Below are 22,664 nucleotides of genomic sequence, written 5' to 3' on the forward strand. Positions count from 1 at the left end.
ATCAGACCATAGAGCATGGAGAGTGGCCAGCGGGAACCGCAGGCAGGCATTTCTGCAGGGTAAAGACCACACTAGCTGATCACTGGTAGCAAGGATACCTTCAGCACAACTGGCAGTTCTTAATTGCAACATCCTCCACTTCCCCAACCACCTTAAGATCAAGGCTGTGGGCACCACACGCACACTTGGTACCTACCGGGCTCTGGCTGAAGCGTGCCACGTGCACGAGCTTTAAGGCCCTGCGCAGCGGAAACGCGTGGGCAGCGCGTGGCCGCATCCGGCGCGCCCTGGGACTAGCGGCTATGGACGTGGGCGCTGATGAGTTTGAGCAGAGCCTCCCACTCCTGCAGGAGCTTGTCGCGGGTGCGGATTTCGTGGGTAAGGTGCCTGGGGTTGCAGGGCCTGTCATCAGAGTCGCCTGCCAGGGGTAGCCTGGGGACTGATATGTGCGTGGTCCAGTCCAGGATGGCTTTCCAGGCCAGAGGAGCTCAGAGAGCGTCCTCAGGAAGGAGAGGGGACTTCCTTTACCACTCATCCAGGGGGTCCTGAAGCAATCGGACCACAACCCTTGCTTCTGTTGCCCGGACAGCGGTGCTCGAGACGACACACCCGCTCCTGTCCTCCCTTATTGACTGCCTTGGCTTCTTGAGTATCCAGGTGTAGCCCCTCCGCTGTGTGTGTGTGTGACTGTGTGTACGTGTATACATGTACATGCGTAGCACCTGGAGCATTTACAGTGCGAAGGGTGATGGCTTGCCCTGTGTCTGAGGACTCTTGTCTATTTTGCTCTCCCGTAGGTCTGGACATAGAGTTCACAGGTCTGCGTTCAAACTTGTCCCGGCCCCAACAGATCAGGTACTGCTATGCTGTCTTACAGCCAACAGAGAAGGGCTTCACCTGTGTCTCCTTAGCCAGCCCCTGCCAGCTGGCGCTGCACCTGTGTCTCAGCAGGCTCCTTGGCTTTTTTTTTTGTTTTTTTGTTTTTTTGTTTTTTGGTGTTTTTTGGTGGGTTGAGAGGTGTAGCTTTTTTGTTGGTGAAATGCTGGTAGGTGTTCCCAAGTTGTGGTAACAAGGATAATCGGCCCCTGATTGAGAGTAGTGGGCCCTGGCTCAGAGGCATGGTGCCTACATCTGATCCCCTTGCCTATTCGAAAAGATGCCTCTTTCTCCACAGCCTTTTTGATTTGCCCTCTGAGTGGTATCTGAAGACCCGACAGAGTGTTCAGCAGTTTACAATCTGTCAGATTGGTGAGTCTGATGATCAGCTCTTTGTTACGATCATTCTAGAAGGTGTTTTACTGTCTGGGCTTCCTGTGGGTAAAACCAACTTTGACCATTTTCAAAGACACCAAGGATTATTTTGTATGCTTATTCAATTTTCAGTCTTTCTGTGTGCACCGCCTGGAACATTTACAGTGTTGAAAGGTGGTGCCTTGTGTGTGTGTGTGTGTGTGTGTATACTACCTGGAACATTTACAGTGTTGAAAGGTGGTGGCCTGTGTGTGTGTGTGTGTGTGGGTGTGTGTATACTACCTGGAGCATTTACAGTGTGAAAGTACTGGGTTTTGGCCAAGCAGGAATTTACCAGCCTCATTATTGCGTGGCCTAAAACAGACCAGAAACAGTCACTGTTAAGCCTATTCCATCATCTGAGCAAAAGTATATGTTGTGTCAGTGAGTGTATCTGACTAAACGTTATTTTAGATTCATGTCTTTAGTGTTTTGCCTGCATGCGTATGCGTGTGTACCACATGCATGCTCACAGAGGTCAGACGAGGGTGTCACATCCCCTGTGACTGGAGTTACTGCTGTGACTCACCATGTGGATGCTGGGAAACGGATCCCCGGACACCACTGAGACATCTCCCTAGGCCCAGTGTGTGTGATTTTTAAAAGAAAACCTACAAAGCTGGACATGGTGACACATGCCTTTACTACCAGCACTCAGGGAGGCAGAGGCGGGAGGATTCCTGTGAGTTCAAGCCCAAACTGGCCTACAAAGTGAGTCCAGGACAGCCAAGGCTACACAGAGATAATCTGTCTCAGGGGAAGAAAAAGAAAAACACTATAGGAGTGTACACATTTAGATTGTGGTGTTTTGATTTTTCAGCTGATGGAGTTTGGAAGTCTGTGTTAAACAGACCTGCTTATTTTCAGAGTTCCATAGAGTTACTAACTACAGATTAGGACTTAGCCTCCTAAATAAGGTAGTTTAGTAACCACTTGTTAACAGTGTGCTTTTGTTATTAATGGCCTTCACATTCACACACTGCTGCGTGTGTGCGTGTGGGAGACTTCCATCAGTGAGACTGCTCAGTTGGAGTGTGTTCGTGAAAGTGTTGATGAACCCTGCCAATCACCACCCCCCATTCTCAGCCCTGACACCAGCTACAGCGAATGTACATTCACATATAAAACACCTGCGGAATTAGGAGTCTGATTTTTTTTTTTTTTTTTTTTTTTTTTTTGAGACAGGCTTTCTCTATGTAGCCTTGGCTGTCCTGGACTCGCTTTGTAGACCAGGCTGACCTGGAACTCACAGAGTTCCGCCTGCCTCTGCCTTCCCAAGTGCTAGGATCATAGGCATGTGCCACTGTGCCTGGCTAGTCTGAAAATTTTTAACCCAAGCTGATAGTCTTGGGGAAAAAAAAAAAGACTCAAATTTGATTTTGTTTTGCATTTTCTAATACTGGTGTCTACAGCTTTATGTGAAGGGCTAATAGCACCTAGGTTTTGCAGGTCATGTGATTTCTTCTACAAGGCCATTGCAATGGGGGCCCTGACCGTTTCAGTAAAATGAATTATGAAGAACGAGCTATGGGCCTGGTTTTACTGGCCCCTGCTTTCTCTGGAGATGAACATTTATTGCGTGTGTACATGCCTCCATCTGTTTTCCCCTTTATTCTGGTGCTTTGCTGCCTTGTTTTGTTTTGTTTTGTTTTTAATCTCTATTTGAGAAGTACAAGAAATTGATACTAAGTTTTTTTGGTTTGTTTATTTTCCGCTTTGAATGGCTTATGTAACATAATAATACAGAATTTTTAAAGTGGTCAAATTTGCTCTTTTTTTGTTGGTGGTTTTGAGTTTTTAAAATTTAAGAGTTTATTATTTATGACATATGAGTATAGGACATGCAGAGGTCAGAAGGTAATGTGGGTACATTCTGACATTCGGCCTTTACCTCGGCCCCAGAGGTTAAACTCCGGTCATCAGGCTTATGTAATAAGAGCCATCTCACTGGCCCCAGTTTTTTAGTTTTCCTGAGACAGAATCTCACACTGAAACCCAGGATGACCTCAAACTCAATAGAATTCTCCCTGCTTTAGCCACTCAAGAAAGAATGTAGCCAAATTCTTCAACTGCTGATCTTCCTGCCTCCACCTCCCGAATGCTGCCATTGCAGGCGTGTGCCATCTCCTGGCTGGTTTTAAAGCTGTGAGAATATAGATTTAATACTTCTGTGCTCGGAAAACTGGCCATAATTCCATTGTGGTAATTTCAGCACAAGCTGTGGTGTGGCAGATCTCGTGCTGTATGTCTGTTTTTAGTAAGGACGTGCTGCTGTTCTGCAGCCGCCACTGTGGCTGTGTGTGCAAAGCATGCTGGGAAATGTCTGGGCTTTGGTCGACCCCAGGTGGCTTTGTCTCTGGTATTCATTACTTGTGCTGTTGTTGTTCCAGGACTGTCTGTGTTTTCCAGCATTGAAGGAGAGTCCAACAAGTACGTATACCGACTGTCATACACACAGCTTTTCCCGTCTTTGTTTGGCAGCTTCACCTGGGTTGTCTGAGTCACTTTGTCCTGGACGCTGTCCTCTGGCTTCTGGCCCTTTCATGCATGCTGTGCTCTGCAGATTGGAAGCAGTAGCTTTTCTGTTGGGCCTCGCCTGCCCCTCTGAAGTGTTCTGGAGCTTGTTTCCTTCAGCCCACCCTCATGCATCTTGGGAAAGTAGTAAAGTGTGTTAAGGTTGAGAGAGATGTTTTAGCTGCCTGGTAGCTCTCAGGCTTCAGCAGTCAAAGGAATGCTGCACCCTTTGGGGCACATCTGCCTAGAAGCTGCTGTAGGAGGCGTGTGTGTGTGTGTGTGTGTGTGTGTGTGTGTGTGTGTGTGTGTTTGGGGCAATAACCTGCTGCTCTGGCTGAATATCTGGGGCCCTTGGGTGTGTCCTGGGCCTATTTCTTCGTTAGACTTTTCTCCCCAAGGACGGTATCACTGCCTGTTTTCTTTGGCCCCTAGACAGAGCATCTGAAATATATTTAGCATTCAGAAAACAAGTAGATACTTAAGATATGAAAATGAAGGGGCTGGAGAGATGGCTCAGAGATGATGAGCACCAGTTGCTCTTCCAGAGGTCCTGAGTTCAATTCCCAGCAACCACATAGTGACTCACAAATATCTGTAAAGACATCTGGTGCCCTCTCCTGACATAGAGACAGAATACTGTATGCATAATAAATAAATATTAAAAAAAATAAGAAATGAACATCAATCCCTGCTTGCTGTATGTGCCAGGCTGGTTAGCCTCTCTGTTTTATACCAGTTTGAGGTTTTTTTCCTCTCATTCTCTCTGCTCTGTAGGTATGTAGCTCACTCCTGTAACTTCTTTCTCTTCCCCACAACGTTTGGGATCTTGGACTCAGAATTCTCTTTCCAGGCGTCTAGTGTTCAGTTTTTGAATCAGTATGGCTTCGACTACAACAAGGTATGCACCTGGAAGGGGCAGTGCTTGTGGAGAGGAACTCTAAAAGTTCTGCATCACCATGTCCCACCATCACCCACCTTCCCCCGTGTCTACCCAAAGCCAAGGCATTTCTTTTCACTGTGCTGCCTGGCCTTCAGGACAGCTCTTACCAGTCATCACCTTGTTCTGTTCCTGTCTCTAGTTCCTCAAGAACGGAATCCCATATATGAATGAAGAACAGGAGAAGAAAATTAAGCACAGTATCCTGAGAGGAAACTGGAGAGTCCGAAGGTAGGGTCTGCCTTCCCAGTTGCCTCCTCTGTGGAGGGGGAGGCTGGCTGCTCAAATCATCCTCACTCCGATGGGCTGGCTCTGACCGCCTGACCCCCTGAGAGGGGAGAACACTTTCCTCAGCTTCCCCTTTCAGCTCCCTTGTGAACATTATTTTAATCTTGAAAATGAATTGTGGTTTGGGAGGCAAAGCTCACTTGCTAAAATGTTTGCCATGAGGGACCCCCAGCTTGATCCATAAATAAAACCCGTGTTTTTTGGTTTGCCTTTTTTTTAAGTGCTTGTAATCCCAGCACTGGGAAGGCAGGGGGAGGATAATTCCTGGGCTTGCTGGCTGTCCAGCCTAGTTGACTTGGTGAGATTCAGGCCAGTGAGTGACAGAAACCCTGTCTCTTAGCGTAGCAGAGAACACTTAGAAAGGGCAGGTTGTTTTCTGTGCCATCCCCAGCACACATACCCTTACATGCATCGTAGTGGCACACACTGGTCACCCTAGCACTCAGGAGAATGCACCCGAACGATCGTGAGTTCCAGGAGAGCCTGAGCTACATAGCAAGACCCTTATCTCTGAAAAGAAAAACAGAAATAATGAAAAAAGTGATTAACTTTTTCTTTGGGGAGGGGGTGTAGCCCTGGCTGTCCTGGAACTCACTTCGTATACCAAGCTGGCCTCACACTCAAGAGATCTGCCTGCCTCTGCCTCCTGAGTCCTGAGATGACAGGCGTGCACCACCACTGCCTGGCTAAGAAATTAAGTCTTAAGTTTGGTACTCAAAGAGATAGGAATTGGGTCTGTGGGATTTATAAGATAACTGTGTGGGAGGCCCAGCCTCTGTGGGAGGCTGCAGTGTGGACCCTAGATTGCCTGGATCAGCATGGGGCTTGTCTCTGTCACGGGGGGGGAGGGGGGGGGGGAGAGGCAAGGTTGCTTTCTTTTCCTTCGGCAGGCCCAGCCCCTTTCAGCCTCCCACTTGTTTGTGCGAAGGTCCACAGTGACCACAGAGAGCACAGAGAGGTGGCAGCCTGGGTCCTGGTCGATTGCCAGTTTTGAATTATTTAAGCTTTTTGGGCTTGAGATTTTTCACCTTCATCAGAAAGAAAAAGAAAATTAGCTTTGATTCTGAAATGTGTTTTTTTCATATGGTTTGGGTAATTGTGAATTTTTTTGAGTGTGCGTGTGTGTGTGTGTGTGTGTGTGTACGTATGTGTGTGTTTGGTACTGATATTCATACAAAAAATGTAGATTTTTTTGAAAGGAAAAACAGGAAGTCACTTATAGAACTTTATTGCTAAGCCTGCAATAAAGCAGGCTAACTCAAAGCAGGTAACGTTCCCTTTTTTCTCTTTGGACACCTGCCAGGATTCTAAGCATGCTTGCTCAGACCTTCTGGACTTTTCCATTGTCTCTCTCCTGTCCCTCCAGGTGACTTGCTGACCTCCACTGCCAAATCTGCTTGATTTCTTGAACCCTAACTCAAAAGGCATGGCTGGCTCGCCTCCTCCTCTTTGTCTCACTTCTCTCAGCTGCCAATTACAGCTTGCCTGCCCTGTTGGTTTTCCTCTTAAGCACTAATTAAATGGTCCTCAAAACTCAAGAATAAAACTGAAGGGAAACAATTTGAATTTTTAATCTTTTGTTATTTTCAAATGTTGGAGAGAGAGAGAGAGAGCTTCTATTTCTGACAGAGGAGCAAAGGGTTCATCCATATTCCAGCCAGTTTATTACAAATTCTCTGGGGGCCACAGCCAGCCAGTCCTGACAGTAGTGTTCACTGGCTAGAGCCCCTTACTCTTCTTCCGTCCACCCCATCAAGGCAGACTTGTGTTCCCGTGGGCCTGTGAAGAACAAGAGTTTACCTTCCTCTTTCACAAAAAGACGTGGAAAACAGATGACTGTTTTCATTGGTACTGTTAATTTTCACTATGGCGTCACAGCATTAAAAGCAGAGGTTCCAAACACGTTTTAGTCTTAAGATGGTCCTAGTCTGGTATGACCTCCGCCAACATTTATGCTTTCCTGTGCCCATTTTCAGCTCTCTGGATAAAGACCAAATTAAGGTGGTGATCGATAAGGTGACTCAGTGGCTGGACCTGGCCGAGGAAGGTGACCAGATGACTCTGCCTGGCATCTCTGGTAGGCAGGAGGCTATTCCTCTCCACCGGAGAGAAGGGGGTTGTCATGGCAATGCACCAGGAGTTGTGGAACACATCCTCTTTCTCATAAGTCCTGATCCCAAATGCCTCCCTCATGACTGAGTCTGAGGCATTTGCTCAGTAGGTAGCTAGCTGATCCTTGGGATGAAAGTCCTGACCTGAATTCCCAAGTCTCAAAAGCTTTTTGACTTACATTGAGCCAATCCGTTCCATCCTACCCGAAAGCCTTGTTATACTGACTTTTGGGAATGACCTAGTGTAGCAGTGCTCAGGGCCTGGTCTGTGGACCCTTTGCTGTGGGGTCTGTGAGGTCAGAACTGTCTTCAAAGTGTGGCTGAGCTGTGACTTGTGAGCATTTTTGTGCCATTTGTCCTGGTGTGGTAAACGATGGGGGCAGAACCTGCCTGCACCATGGCACAGGCTACGCTAGGCTCAGCCTCTGCTGGCAGTTGCTGTACTGGAAAGCGGGCTGCTCTAGCTCAGAAAGGAAATTTTACATAAGAACCTCCTTGGTGGGAAGTAATGTTCTTAGTTTTATTGAGCCTCAGCCTTTGGCCAACTTTTATTTAAATTCCATGTGTCAACCTAAGTGTGGAAAAAACAAACCAACATGCCGACAGCATTGCTGCCGTGGACAGCAATCGAGTGTCTGGGTTGGGGACAAGCACCTGGGTGGCATCTTCAGTCCCGGATCAGCTGAATGCACAAGTGCATGCATTGGAGGTCAGATCCAGGGCCTTATGCATTCAACATATATCTACAGCCCCAGCTCTGTTCCTCAAATGTTTTTTTTTTTTTCTTTATTTTACGTGTATGGCTGTTTCACCCGCATGTGTGTCTGTGCAGCACACACATGTCCGATACACAAGGTGGACAGAAGGGGCGTTGGCGCCTCTGGGGCTGGAGTCGTGAGCCACCGTGTGGGCGCTGGGAACCAAGCACAGATCCTGTGTAAGAGCAGCAAGTGCTCTTAATCACTGAGCCATCTCTCCAGCGTCTTTTTGTTTTCTTTTTTAATTTTGATGGAATAGAACTTGTACTGGAAATAACTGAACTGAGATTATTTAGAACTGGGTGTTTTCGGTCATTTCCCTCAAATGGAGAAACCTGTCACTTTAAGACTCAGTGTTTGCTAGGCATTTAACTTTAAGCTTTCAATAAAAGATAGGTATATTGAGGACTGGGACTGTAGCACAGTGGGTAGAGCGCCTAGTGTGCCTGAGGCCCTGGGTTCAGTCCCCAGCACTTCATACAGTCAGGTGTGGTGGCACACACCTGCAACCCTAGCACTCCAAGAGCAGCAGGAATCCAAGGTCTTCCTCATCTCTGTAGTGAGTTTGAGTCTAGCTTGGGCTACATGAAACTGTCGCAAAATAAAAACTTGGCTCTGTTACCATAAGCTTGACAGCCTCTCGACGGATACCTTTCTGATGAGGTCAAAGGCCATATATATGCATGCTCTCTGTTGGTGTTGTCATAGTGAACCATGTGAGTGTCTGGAAGATAGAGTGCAAACCAGAAATGGGCTTGAGCTGTTCCAAAAGCAAGGCACAGAGCAGGCCAGTAGTTCTCATGTCATAATGACAGTTCCTTAGCGACAGCCAGTTCCTAAGGTATTACTGGAGTAAATGTCATACAGTATACAAAGACCATTGCAGCCAGCAGCCTGGGGGTGCACGCCTTTAACCCCAGCACTGTGGAGACAGGCAGGAGTCTATAAGCTCCAGGCCAGCCTGGTCTACATAGCAAGTTCCAGGCCAGCCAGAGGTACATATTGAGACCCTGTCTCAAAACAAAACCACCACCCCAAAAACCTCAATGAACCTCCCAACCCCCCAAAGTCACTCGAGCTGGCAACTTTCTCTTTTCTGCCTTCATATCTATTTTTGGCCTAGGTTTTTTGTTTGTTTATTTCATTTTCAAGTGTTTAAGGACCACAACATATCACAGCAGATGGAGTATGGAAGGAGATGTGAATCCAGTCAGATGTTTGAAGTATGTGTAACAGTGTCTCTTTCCACGCCTGTAATCCCAGCACCCAGGGAGGCAGAGGCAGGCCAGTCTCTGAGTTCCAGGCCAACCTGGTCTACAAAGCAAGTCCAGGACAGCCACACAGCTACACAGAGAATCCCTGTCTCAGAAAACCTAAAAGAAAAGGAAAAGAAAGAAAAGAAAAGAAAAAAAAAGAAAAGAATTTTTTCAGACTTATTTACATGTATGAGTGCTTTGCCTCCATGTATGTATGGATATGCAACATGTGTGTGCCCGGTGCCCGTGGGGGTCAGAGGAGGGCATTGGATCTTCTAAAATTGGAGGTTTGAGTGGTTGTGAGCCACCAAGTGGATGCTGGGAACAGAACCCAGGTCTTACAGCAACAAGCACTCTGAACCATTGAGCCGACTCCCTAGCCCCTCTTTTTATTTTATTTCTTTAGACAGGTCTTACGGTAGCCTTGGCTAGCCAGGAACTTTTTATGTAGACCAGGCTGGCCTCAAACTCAAAAAGATCTGGTTGCATCTACTTCAGAGTGCTAGGAGCAAAGGCATGCACCACCACACCCAGTTTACTAAATAATTTTGTTTGAAAAACTAGTTATAGCCAGGGCGGCGTTGATGCATGCCTTTAATCTCAGCACTTGGGAGGCAAAGGCAGGTGTATCTTTGTGAGTCTGAGGCCAGTCTGGTCTACAAAAGTGAGTTCCTGGACAGCCAGAGAGGTTACACAGAGAAATAAAAAAAAAAAAAAAAGAAAAAGAAAAGAAAAGAAAACTAGTAGTTATCTTTTGTAAGTGTTATTTTTAATGTTTTTGCTATCGAAGCACCTTTTATAAGTTGTAATTATATTAGTTTCTAACATGGTTGATACCAGCTGCAAACTACAGAAACAACCACATGAGTGTCTCCAACTGAAGAGCATTCCTGAGATCCAAACCTTTGAGGATGTTGTCCTAGACCATCATAGCAGACACACATACACATAGGCTCGGGCGTCCTGAAAGCAGGCTTCCAGTGCAGCCCACCAGTCCCAGGGTCCCTCTTAGCTTCTCTTTCTTCCAGACTTCCCCTATGGGGAAGGAAAGTTGGATAGTTAGTGTCCCACATCCTGTGTATGCCTTGTGCTTCCTCACTGCAGGGTTCCAAGCCTTTGAGGTCCAGTTGGTGCTGAGGCAGGCCCTCCCCAATATCTGGACAGTGCTAAAAGAGGAGGGGGTGAGTCCTCACCTAGGTGTGCCTTCTTCTCGGTTCCCTCACGCCATTTCTGTCTGTCTCTGTCTCTCTTTTTCCCTCTCTCTTTCTCTTTCAGCCAGATCTGGCCTCTGAAAGGTTTCTGTCTGTCCTTTCATTCTGTGGCAAAGAGACATCTGCTTTCCAGCTGCATTCCCAGGCACTCAGCCCACCCATCTCTCTTCATGGCAGGTGATTGTGAAGAAGGTGAGCCCACCACATCGCTGGTACCTTGAGCATGCCTCTTGTGACCAAGTCAGCTGTTGGAAGGAACAGATTCTTCTTTCCGCAAGAGGCTTTTCTGTTTTTTTTCAGATGTTGGTGAAAGCCCAGAAGGTAGGAAACTCTTGTTTCCTGGTATTGTTTTCCTATCTTGTATTTATGGTGGTAGATTTTGAAGGTTTCTGTGCCAATAAAATTATCTTTCTTTGGGGGCTGGAGAGATGGCTCAGCGGTTAAGAGTAGTGGCTGCAATTCCAGAGGACCAGGGTTCAATTCCCAATGGCAGCTCACAACTGTCTACCTCCTGTTCCAGGGGATCTGATGCCCTCACACATATATGCAGGCAAAACACCAGTGTATGTAAAATAAAAATAATAATAAATTTAAAAAATTCTCTTTCTTTACTTAACCTTATTCAAAAGGCCAAGAAGCGATTAGAGATGTCCCTTTTAAAAATAAGTGATTTTGGGGAGCTATAGAGATGACTCAGTGGCTAAGAGCACTTGCTGCTATTACAGAGGATCCTGGTTCAACTCCTAGCAGCTGTGGGGCCTCTCACAGTCATCTTTGATCTGACTCCTCCTCCTGGCCTCTGTGGGCACCAGGCATATGTGCTGTATAGACATACATGCAGCCCAAATACCCACATAACATAAGTTAAATTACTAGGAAGTCATCAGGGGACTCTGTTTTTGGTACCTGGCCTGTGGGTTCCTGGAGCCCGCCTTGCTTTCCTCATGGGGGGTTAGGCTGCGTGAGATGCTCCTGCGTCTTTGTCCCTTGCAGCGGTGCAGGAATTTTAACAGCAGCTACCTGAACTACTTAGAGAAATTGTGTCTGCCTCACAGATTCCCAGGTGGACCCTGCCTCAGGTCTCCCCTTCCCCCTTCTTCTCCGGCTTTCTGTCTATGTCTCTCTGCTCTCTCCCCCTCCCTCCCTGTTTCCCTCCCTCCTTCCATCTCAGCAGCCCCATTACCTTACGTGGGATCTGAAAGGCAATGAAGCTGGGTTATCAGGTGTCAGACCCTATTCTTAGAATTTCCCCTCTCTCACCTGTTGCTTTACTCCAAGTAGCCCTTGGTAGGACACAACATGATGATGGACCTCCTGCACCTCCATGAGAAGTTCTTCCGACCTCTTCCAGGTAGGGGTGAAGCCGTGCTCTCCTTTCTACCAGTCTGCGTCTGTTCCATCTGGGCAGAGACCAGCAGACTTCCTCAGGGAGGGCAAATCTGATTTCATACCTTCTTCCTGTGACTGAAGCTGCTTAGGCCCATTGTGTGACACTGGGCAAAATCAGAAATGTGTGAAGCAGAGAATGCACCGCTCATTGCTTAATGCTGTGGCTTTTTTCCTTTGTGCTGAGTTCTTACATACTAGTTTAGACTACATATTTGGGCTTCAGGTTGGCTTTTTTCCCCTCATGCCATTATAAACCTAACAGATGCCATTTCCTTGGCTACCTGGGCTGCTTCCCCACGCTTGATTCTATTGTTGGACAAATGGCAATGTCATGTAGTGGGTGGTGCCCACCCGCCAGGATGTGTGTATGACCTTCAGCTGACCTCCAGCTGGTTCCGCTGGTTCTCAGCTTAGCTGTGAGGTGATGTGGCAGTAGCAAGCTCAGGGTGGTGGCAGGAGTAAATGAACTTGTAAAGGTGGGCTGTACTCTGATGAGAAGGGACAGAAGGCTCTCAGAGGGAGTTCTGCAAAACCAAACAGCCGGACAGAACAGCTGTGTTTGAGCATCTTGGAAGAATTAGAGACAAATAAGTAAGATGCACTCAGAAAGCCTGAGCAGACAAAAAAAAAACTATTGGGTGGAAGAAGGGAAGTAAGGCAAATAGAAAAGCTACTGCAGCTGGGGGGTGGGGGGTGTCCTTATGGCCCTGGGGCCTGTGGCTGTGGCGAGGTGCTGTAGCCAAATAATGCATATGGGATCTGTGGGGAGTAGGGGCCGGTGGGCAGGTGGAGGAGGTTAGGACTTTTCAGAAGTCAACAGTTGGGTATCAAAGATCACAGGGAGCTGGGCACAAGGACCCCAGGGTGGGACCTGACAGCAGATACTGCTGGAAGGAAAAGGGAGTGTGCTGGGAGCTGCCCTGGCCTTTTTGTTTGTGTGTGTGGTGAGATTTTGTTTGTAGTAAACTTCATGAGCTGTATGCAGTGTAACTGCATAGAGTGTAACCTATGAAGAGTCTATTAAAACCCTTTTTCTTCTCAGAGTGCTTTGCTTGATTATAAAATGTTCAGTTGATTTGTTTTGGACTAGTCTCTGAATAGCCATCTATTTGTTTGTTTTTTTAAAGATTTGTTTATTTATTATATATACAGTAGTCTGCCTGCATCAACACCTGCATACCAGAAGAGGGCACCAGATCTCACTATAGATGGTTATGAGCCACCATGTGGTTGCTGGGAATTGAACTCAGGACCTTTGGAAGAACAGTCAGTGCTCTTAACCTCTGAGCCATCTCTCCAGCCCCTGAATGGCCGTTTATAATTGATTTCATGTCTGTCTTCCTGAGCTTCTGAGGATGAATTAGCTGATGATGGCAGTGGGCATCTTGAGTTTGGTGGAAAACCGTGTGCCCTTCACCACAGAAAGTGACAGTGGTGGCATAGCTGGGACTGAAAGCCCTCGCTGAGGACTAGGAACACTTCCGGTTCTTGTCAGGGTCTCTGCTTTACTAGTCAGTGCTAGTGATGGTGACGGGCTGGGCTAGAGGGTGAGTCCGTGTTGTTTCCACCAACCCACAACTTCATTTGTCCCCACCTGGACCTTTCCCCTCAGAAAGCTACGATCAGTTTAAGCAGAACATCCACAGCCTGTTCCCTGTCCTCATTGACACCAAGAATGTGACAAAGGACATCTGGAAGGTAATGAGTGGACTGATTTGGAGTAGGGGCTGTTGAGTCCGTACAGGTGTACCTTTCTCTGGATTTTAACATATTCCCAGCTCCCTCCCCCCAGCCATGATGTATTTGTAGGTAAATGGTATACTTTTCATTGTACAACAGAGCAGTAATTTTGTGGGGGTTCTGTTTTGGTTTTTAAGACAGGGTTTAAGACAGGCTAGGTGACTCAAGCTCACCTTGAACTCATGATAGCTCTCCTGCCCTAGCCTTCCACATACTGGGATTAAAGGTACACAGCGTCATGTGTGGTCTAATTTATTTTAGAGCTTAATACATATTTTATAAACCTATGAGAGATACCTAGAAAGTATCATCCTAAAGGATGAGGGACCCCTACCTAGTAAAGTCTGGAGGAAACCCCATTTTTGTCCAGCAGTGAAGTCATAGGTTCTCTGACAGAGTTAGAATCACGAGGGAGGTTGCAAACTGATTCCAGCTCCTCTGCTTCATGTGTGGTCTAGAGTAGAGCCAGGTAATATACTAAAAGCTCCCCAGGTGACTGTCCTGTAGCCCAGGTCACACACTACATATGGAAAAGAGAAGCATTCAGTTACTTTAAATGCTTTCAGGAATTAAACAGAATAACAGAGCAAGTGTTTTAAAGCCTTGGGATGATGGCTTAAAATGGCCTATTTGAGGAGGGGGAGCCGAAATCAGAGCATTTCTGCCCAAAGGGGCCCTTAGTATTTGATCTTCACTTGCTCCATCTTAGATCTTGGGACTCAATAATCTGACATTGCTCAAGGCTTTCTGATCCCTCCCCCCCAAGGCTTTCTGATCCCCCCCCCCATGCCTCTGTCCCTAAACAGAAGGTGTGAGTTCCGTGGGTGACACTTTCTTCTAGCCAGGGTTACTGGGGTCTCTTCTGGGAAGCCTGCAGAGTCTGGTCTCCTGACTCTGGGATGGTGTTGAGGCCAGCATCTGCCAGGTCCACGTAGGACCTGCTGCAGACTGTGACCCCAGCACAGTGCTTCCTTCTTCATGATTGCAGGAGCTGCGTTTCCCAAGAGTCTCCAACCTGTCGGAAGTGTATGACGTGCTGAGCAGGTGAGGAAGGTGGTTCTGGAGCAAGGCCTGCAGCCTCATCCCCTGTGACATGAGTGGATAAAAGCCTTAAGTAACTAGGTGACAGACCAGATGATGTCATCCACATGGAAGGATGAGGTGGGGTCGTGCACCTGGTCTGTACTTGTTGAAACTTAGCTGCTGTCACTGCTGTTGACAACTGTTTTAACCCTGATAACCCTGATGGCTATGTGTGGCACGGGGACAGTCACTGTGGCCATTTCACAGTGGGAAGTGAGGGCCCAGAGAATCTCAGCATCCACAGGTGTGAAAGATTCTGTGTGGCAGCAATTGTGGTAGAGATGTCCTTACTGCCAGATGCTGACCCTCCTCACTCACATCTGTCTACCCAGTTGTGTCCACTTCAGGTTTCTCTGTAGATGTCTCCACTCTGTTATCAGGATTGTAATTGCTGTTCAGGATCAACCCTAAGGTCTTTCCATGTTAGACAAGCACTATTCCTCTGAGCTCCCAACACTTCTAAAACTATTTTTACTTTGAGACAGGGTTTTGCGAAGTTGACCAGGCTAGCCCTGAGCGCAATGAGTAGCCCAGGTCGGTTTGAACCTTCAGTCTTCTTGCCTTGGCCTGTGTGATCTCAGTGCTTTTTGAAGTCTCCATGTGCTTTGGAGCACCTTCACTCATGGTCTTCAGCCTTGCTCCCCACAAGGGCCAGATCTGCTCCTCACTGCTTTCTGCGCTTCTTGGCTTGAATGCCTGCTGCCAACTGCATTCCTTCAACCAAGTTAGTTTACATGGCTCCAGACGCTTCTTCAGTACCTCCTGCTCCAGGCAGCCAGGTGATCTGATGCCACTAGATCCTGGAGTTTGTGTCTGTGCCTGAGAACATGATACGATTATCTCTGTACTTACTGCTTAGGCCCTGAGACTCCAAGCTCCACAAGTCATACAGCCACCTGTTCAGGTGCTATCCAGATGTTTGCCACGTGCCTGGAACATTCCAGCTAGAGTCCCTTTATCTTTTTCCTGTTTGTGGCCTCATCAAGGCCTCATCTGTCCATGCTTAGATCTTTGTCCTTTAAAAAAGGGTGTGCTGAGCATGTGTCTCTATAACTTAAGCTTGGGGATGAGGAGTCACTTTTAGTGCATTGATCTTTACCCCTCTTTTTCTTTCCTAATAGTAACTTAAATCCAACTAAGAGTTCTGGACCAGTGATTATTCATGCAAAACAGTGTAAAAAATATGGTATGTCCCTGAACGCAGGCCCCTTACATAGTTGGCCAAGTGCCTTGAGGCTGAGCTGAGGTGGAGGTTTGGGTGGGGAGTTCCTTCCTGGCCTGCCTTGCTTTGCTGCACACAACTCTGCCTTATAGATAAGCTAAGCCAGAGACTGCCCAGTGTGTGGGATAGAGTCTGCCATCTCCGCACGGCAAGGACCAGGGTGACAGCGCCAAAATTGCCACGGTTGCTGAGTAGGATGGGGGGAGAGGCTTTTTCCTCAGGATGTCCTCTAATCCCATCTGATTGTTTGTCTCTTTTGGAAAACCACTGCAGCTGAGACCAAGTGCCCCCACGAAGCAGCGTATGATGCCTTCCTCTGTGGCTCAGGTAACAGGTTTCCCTGGACGGGCATTCTGCCCTGCAATATGCACTGGGCTTTGTTTGGTTCATGTTGGGTTGCACACAGTGTTGGGTTTTACTTTCCACAAGCCTTGAGATCAATTACACCTGGCTTTTTCTTCTAGTTCTTTTGAAAGTGGCACACTTGCTCCTGCAGAGGGTACATGGGTGAGTGTCCTTTCTTCCATCCTGTTCCTAAGGCCTCAGGCCTCAGCAAGCCCGTGTTGTAAACAAGGACCCCTGGGCCACAGGACCACCAAAGAGAAGAGATGTGTAGTATGTGGGTGTCTCCCCCATAGCCAGCGCAGTGTTGATGCCAGCAGTCTGCTCCAAGGAGCCCTTTCCTGCCACGCTGCCTCCTGCCTGGGTCCTGCAGTGTCTTGGCAATGGGGAGATGTGTGTGTTTATCAGAGGACCCGCACAGCAGGGCTGGACTAGAGTCCTAACTCCTCCTTCTCGGTCCCATGGCGTTACCAGCTACAGGTGTTCTCATAGCTCTTGCAGGTTACAGTGAGGTGAGAGGATAAGATGCTCAGATGAAAGACAGACGTCACAGGGCTTCATCAAGGCTGCAGGGAGGGCAGTGACTGGAAAAGCACCTGGATGGATGAACACAGGAACCCAAATCAGAACACGATGCATTGTTCCTGATGGTGGCACCCCAATGTCCCTGAGCTGGCATATGGATACCAAGGGCACCTTTGACATGTGACGGAGCTGTTATGTGGGTCACATTAATTTCATGGGAGGCAGTGGACCCATGAAGGATCTGATCACAGTTGTGACCTGTTCTTCAGGACTGGCCTAGAAGCGTTTTGGACTATAATTTAGGAACCACCTTTATTTGTCTTTTGGCTACAGAGACAAATACTGTATGACGAGTTGATTTGAGTCTTCTAGCTCATGTGAGGAAACTGCCAGCTGGTTCCCTCTTTCCTCTGGTGTGGCAGCATTCAGGCGCTGAGTACTGCTACAGAGGGGGCTGCCTTGGACAGCACACCTCAGTCTCTGGGCCCGTGCCTCACTCCCTTTGTTCTTTTTAGCTTTCCTGGGTGGGGAGCCCTTCTTAGCTTAGAGAAGCTCATGGCTGTCTGGGCCTGCCCAGTGCCTTGACTACTCCTGGGATCTGCATTTGGGATGTAGCTGGGAGCAAGGGATGCCCAATTAGAGTCAAGGATGATGCCACTTCAGAGATTATAAAGTGGTGCTTCCTCCAAACAGGGCCTCTCATTCTGAGTCTGCTGCCAGTGCTGGTCAGCAGAGACCAGAAGCTCTTAGTGTGTGGTGGGGGGAAGCCCAGCAAAAAGAGCCCCAGGATTTGTGAGGGTTGGAAAGGAGAGGTGGCTGAGGCAGCTCCCTTCCCTGTTTTCCAGCCAGAACCTTAGCTGTGGTGAGGACCTGCATAAAAGTCTGCATGCCTGAGTGCCCGGGGTTTTCTCTCTCCATGCAGCAGCAACGATCCTGTTTGTGAGCCCGCCTTCCCTCAATACCTCAACGTGCTAGCGCCTTACGTGAACCAAGTGAATCTTATCCGAGCTGGGGTCCCAAAGATCGTGAGTACGCCTCTTCAGCTCCCTCACCTCACTCAGTTTGTGGCAGGTAGCTAGGCTCTGATGACACAGTGGGAGCTGAGGAGGAGGTCCACACCCCATGACCCTTGTTTCTTCTGTTTTTCTGTCGAAACCCACACAGACTCGCTCCTTCCCTCTATCTGTCGCCTGCTCCCAGCCCCAAACAGAGCCTTTTCTAGACTCTTGTAGCATTTTCAAGTTGCATGAAATATTAGTAAGTGTGGAGAACTCTTGATTTTGTTTTCCTAGAACTTTGCTGGCCCAGATTACCCCAGTATCCGCCCTCCTGTACTTATCCTCACCGTCAGGCGGTGGCCTGGGGTGAGCGAGCACCAGGTCTACCGTGAGTTCCAGAATCTCTGCAAGTTTGATGTCAGGCGGTTCACGCAAAGCCAGTTCCTGCTCCTGACCAATAAGTTTAAGGAGTAGGTACCTCGCTCCAAGCCTCCCTCGTTATCCTCACTGCCTCTTTGCCTTTAGTGGCTGAGGCCGCATTGCCTGCTGATGTGAGCAAACTTCTTTTGGCAGTGCCCGCAGTGTCCTGAAGGAGTACAGGAGCCACCCAACCCTGCAGGTCTCCCTGTACCGGTACTGGAGACATTCCCCCAACATCACATGCCTCTTACAGTGAGTGACCTGGCAGAAGGCCACTCTTCTGCCCACCGGGGTCCCCTGTGTTCTGGTTCTGGCCCAGCTCACTAGCTGCTCTGAGTTGTCAAGCGGCTGTTGACGGGTGTGAAGCAAAGCTTATGCAGAATGTCCCACTGGAGTGTTGGGCCCTGCCTTATTGATGAACCTAAGTGGAACTCTCGGCTAGTGGGAGTTAATAGGAATGCAAAAAAGGAAGTGAGTGGACCATGAGCTATATTGGTGATGTGCAGGTTAAAATGTAAGGAAGGGTGGGGAGAGACCTGGGGGGAGGAGACAGTTCAGAAATGATGGCAGTCTAAGTAAGATTCTGGGAAGTAAGGAGTGAGCCAGGCTGTTGGGAGCACCACTCAGGCACAGGCCCACAGCCCTCGAATGGAGGTACCTGGTGAGTGGAGGGCCAGTGAAGGGGAACAAGGAAAGAGGGGATAAGGTAAGGAATGGGCTCCATCCGATAGGCTACCCCAGTGAGGACGGTGGACACGAGAGAAACAGCGTTGAAGGTTTGAGGAAGGAGGTCACAAAGCCTTGCTGTCTCCTGTGCCAGTGGGGGTGGGGAGCATAGAGGAAACAGAGGCTGAGAAGCATCAGGGAGCTAGCATGGCTGTGAAATGGCCCGGCCTGGGTGGTGGGAAGGGGACCAGGCAAACAGCAGCCCTGAGAAGGCTTAAGTCACAGTTGAGTTTGAAGCACAAGTGACTAGAAAACAGACTTGGAGTTTCTCCTTAGGAGCCATAACTGTCATGGACAATCCCTGAGAGGCAGAAGGCCAGCGCTGGCACCTGAAGAATGGTTGAAGAGGCCTTTGTGCTGGGGATGTAGCTCAGTTGGTAGAATGCTTGCTTAGTGACTGAAGCTCTGGGTTCAATCCCCAGAACCACCTAAACTAAATGTGGGGTGCACGCCTGTCACCCCAGCACTTGGGATGTGGAGGCAGGAGGATCAGAAGCTCAAGGTCATTTCTGTGCACATAGCAAATCTGAGGCGAGCCTGGAATACTTGAGGTCCTGTCTCAGAAAACAACAAAAGGACAAACAAACAAAACACATTTGGTTGAACAATGTTGGTAGGAGGGAATGGAGAGCAGAGTTGGTACCAGTTGCCTCTGGACCCCGGAAAGACTCTGCCTCGTCCAGGCCTCTGACTTGTGTCTTTGTCTTACAGAGTCTGCAGCATAGTTACCTCCTGGGCCATCGTTGCATTTCTCCTGGGAAGATCCAGCCACTGAGTGCCTTGAGCTCAGCTCCTCAGCTTCTGAACGAGCTTCCTGAGACAGCCCTCATGGCTCATTTGTATAAATCAGTTTGTTTCCGGCAGACCCATATGTTCCTCTATAGATATTTTGTTCTGTTGTGAAGGTAAATATGACTGATGATAAAGAAACCCTTGTATGTGGGACCATTGTACATGGCCAATGCATTCCTACCTGTCAAGAGAAGTTCTGGCCTCTGGGCTTGGAGCCACTGCTCTAGGATGCCCAGAATTTTGGTAGGTATGTGTGCACGAAGGGGCTGTTTGGACAAGGAGCTGGCAAAGATGGGGAATGGACTGCTGTGGCTGCAGTAGATGCCATGTGAGCACCGCAGTGCAAGTATCTGGCCAACACCGGGATGCAAAGAACAGTGTGACCTCCAGGGCTCCAGGCTCCTGAGAAGAACAGGAGAGAGCAAACCCTGAACGGGACAGCATGAAGAGGAATCGCAGACGGTCATGCCATGAAGGAAAAGCACGAGGCACTGTCACAGAATGGTGTGATATGAGTCACCAGGTCATGTCCGCGTCCGGGACCCCCAGGGCTCCACTCCTGCTGGTTCTGCCCCAGCCGAGCAGTGCAGGTGGCGTGTGAACTTCACAAGTTACACGGTCGGAGCAGGCAGCGCACTACTTTGATGGTACTGCTCAAAGACTGGACGCGGCCATCTCTCCAGAGCTTTAAAGACCTCAGTTTTCCAGATGAAGAGAGGAACGATACCGTTTTCTCTCCAGACCTGACGAGACCGATGACCCAAGCCCCTTTTCTCTAAGCTGTGGGGTGGAGCTAACTTGATCTCCCCCACCCCAGATTCTCAGTGAATTGGGGCTTGAATGTCATCTCTCTAAGGAGTCTCATCCTTTTCTTTCCCCACTCCCTTCCCACCTGAAGCAACCTCAGCTCTTTGGTGGCTCATGTTGCTGCCTGCAAACAGCTGGGCCTGTCTGCACTCCCTGGCTTGTATTGAGCCCCTTCTCATCTAGTCCCCACAGCCACACATTGACAACTTTTACTGACATCATACATGGGCTTTAGTTGGGAAGGCACCTTCGTTCCACCAGGGCTGACATGGTCCCCTGGAGATGGGCTGGTTTTGAGTACACTTCCCTGTACCCACACTTCACTCTCCCATGATAGCGGCCACTTTCCTCAGGTGATGCGCCCACTGCTATCAGCAGGGTCCAGACGGAGGAGCTGCCGGATGTCACCCCCTTTGACTTGACCTTGTTGCTTCCAGGCAGCGTCCACAGAGCCTCCTTACTGCAGTCCACCTTCTTAGCTTCCCTCTGCTCCTCTGAGGGGCCCAAGTGAAATCCTTTGGTACCAGGGTCTTGGGTGTCTTCACATCTCATTAGGTGTTTTTGTTCTGTTTGTTTGTTTGTTTTGGAGGTACCCAGTGTCTCTCTACGTAGACCAGTTTGGCCTCAAACACAGAAACCCACCTGCCTCTGCTTCCTGGGTGCTGGACTAAAGGCCAATTGACATTTTGTTCTCTGGTCTGTAGGACCAAATCGTGTCAGCTTCCCATATGTGGCTTCTGTTTCCCTGACGGCCATGATGCCTGGGTGGCAGAACTCAGGCTAACCTCAGGTGCCAGCCCACCTTCACATGGCTTTCCTGTCTCTAGATTCGGGGAGGTTTCTGTAGCTTGCTGCCCACGAGGGCATGTGGGCTGCCAGCCCTGGCATCCCACGAGCATTGACGCTTATCTCTGGATGGAAAATTACTGTTCTATCAGCATGTTTTCCCCCCATCTCTCCATAACTTCACTCAAACTCTTCAGAATGTAAGAGGTCTGCCATGAACAGGCCATGCTAAGGTTTTAAAACTGAGAAAAAAATAAACCAAATAAAGCCTCTCTCAAGAGCTTGCTTTTTGGGAGCTCAGGCGTTTTGGCATTCATCCCATTGTCTCTGCTTCAGCTTTCCAAAATTCTAAATAAATTAAGCCCAGAAGCCAAGAATTTGACTTTTGGGGCAGGCCTGATCTCCCCTGAGATGATTGACAGACACCGTCACTAAAGGGACATGCAGGGACCCTCAGCTGAAAATCATGAGCCTCCCCCTTTATTGCTGTTTTACAAATCCTACATTTTCAACCGGTATTGGAGGCTCTGACAGGCTGCTGTGCCTGCTAAGCTCTGACTCATTGATGCCATATTCCATAGTGTCATAGTGCTTACAAGTACCCGAGGCCTCTATCTTACTAAAGAGAAAAGGGTTAGGTCCCAGTCCAGGAAGTTTAAGGTCACAGGGCCCCTCTTGGTTTCCCCTCCTGTGGAGAAATCACATCATGGTGGGAAAGTGTAAGTCCACCTTGAAGATCTTGGCCTCAGGCAGTGGTGAGTGTCCTGTCCTGGACCAGTGGGAACGATACAGCTTCAACATAGAATTTCTAAGCTGCCATTGAGTCCAAGTCACGTGACTTCACATCAGCCACGTGTTTTCTCAAATGCCACTTCTATAGAGAGCCTGACCACCATGCCCAACACAGTACTCATTCCTCTTTGGTCTTTACTTGGCTTTGCTTTTCTTTTACCCCTAGTGCCCCGAGTAGTATGACACCTACAGGGAACTCTTGACCATCCGTCCGAGAATGAATAGAACTTTTGGACAGAGACCCTTGACAGGATGGGCCTCTGTCCAGTGTCCAAGCTGTTGTCACTGGGGACAGAAAGGAACAGTATGCCCTTTGCTTTTGGCAAAGTTGTTCTTTTGTAAAAAAAAAAAAAAAAAAATTATGTATGCATGTGTGTGACCGACCGCCAAGGATGTGCGTCCCTGCAGCGCTGGAGGAGTCCAGAAGATGTCAGATCCGCTGGAACTGGAGTTGCTGGTGGTTGTGAGATGTCCAATGTGGGTGCTGGATCTGACCTTGGGTCCTCTGCAAGAAGAGTATGTTCTCTCTTCAGTCCCCAGGAAAGGCTTTGAGTGTTACAAAGACTAGAGATATAAATCCACTCCCGTGATATCTTCTATCATCATCTAGGACGAGTTTCTTAGATTTTTTTTCCCATTCAGCCCATTTTCACCTAAGATCTTTTCAGATGATCTCA

At 48.5% G+C, this 22,664-nt stretch overlaps 1 protein-coding gene across 1 annotated transcript; it reads left to right on the forward strand.

Moving 5' to 3' along the window:
* The first annotated feature begins 302 nt into the window (after nucleotides 1-302).
* Nucleotides 303-21,452, forward strand: Pnldc1 (PARN like ribonuclease domain containing exonuclease 1). The gene is made up of 19 exons (XM_055615866.1): nucleotides 303-378; nucleotides 798-855; nucleotides 1,175-1,248; nucleotides 3,681-3,720; nucleotides 4,579-4,702; nucleotides 4,884-4,972; nucleotides 7,006-7,106; nucleotides 10,259-10,335; nucleotides 10,543-10,686; nucleotides 11,647-11,716; nucleotides 13,367-13,452; nucleotides 14,483-14,538; nucleotides 15,699-15,763; nucleotides 16,073-16,126; nucleotides 16,264-16,306; nucleotides 17,592-17,691; nucleotides 17,959-18,134; nucleotides 18,238-18,336; nucleotides 19,522-21,452. The coding sequence occupies exons 1-19, from the start codon at nucleotides 303-305 to the stop codon at nucleotides 19,583-19,585; spliced, it is 1,596 nt and encodes a 531-aa protein (XP_055471841.1). The 3' UTR covers nucleotides 19,586-21,452.
* The last annotated feature ends 1,212 nt before the right edge of the window (nucleotides 21,453-22,664 follow it).

The sequence above is a fragment of the Psammomys obesus genome, unplaced genomic scaffold (genome assembly GCF_907164565.1).
Source record: "Psammomys obesus unplaced genomic scaffold, mPsaObe1.curated_primary_1811, whole genome shotgun sequence".
NCBI classification, from domain to species: Eukaryota; Metazoa; Chordata; class Mammalia; order Rodentia; family Muridae; genus Psammomys; species Psammomys obesus.

What these genes read in the sequence shown, in the direction of transcription:
- Pnldc1 (XM_055615866.1), top strand. Translation starts at nt 303, where the DNA reads ATGGACGTGGGCGCTGATGAGTTTGAGCAGAGCCTCCCACTCCTGCAG. An exon ending in TGTTGGTGAAAGCCCAGAAG is followed by an intron (nt 10,687 to 11,646) that starts GTAGGAAACTCT and finishes TACTCCAAGTAG; the next exon opens with CCCTTGGTAGGACACAACAT. An exon ending in CTCCTGCAGAGGGTACATGG is followed by an intron (nt 16,307 to 17,591) that starts GTGAGTGTCCTT and finishes TCCATGCAGCAG; the next exon opens with CAACGATCCTGTTTGTGAGC.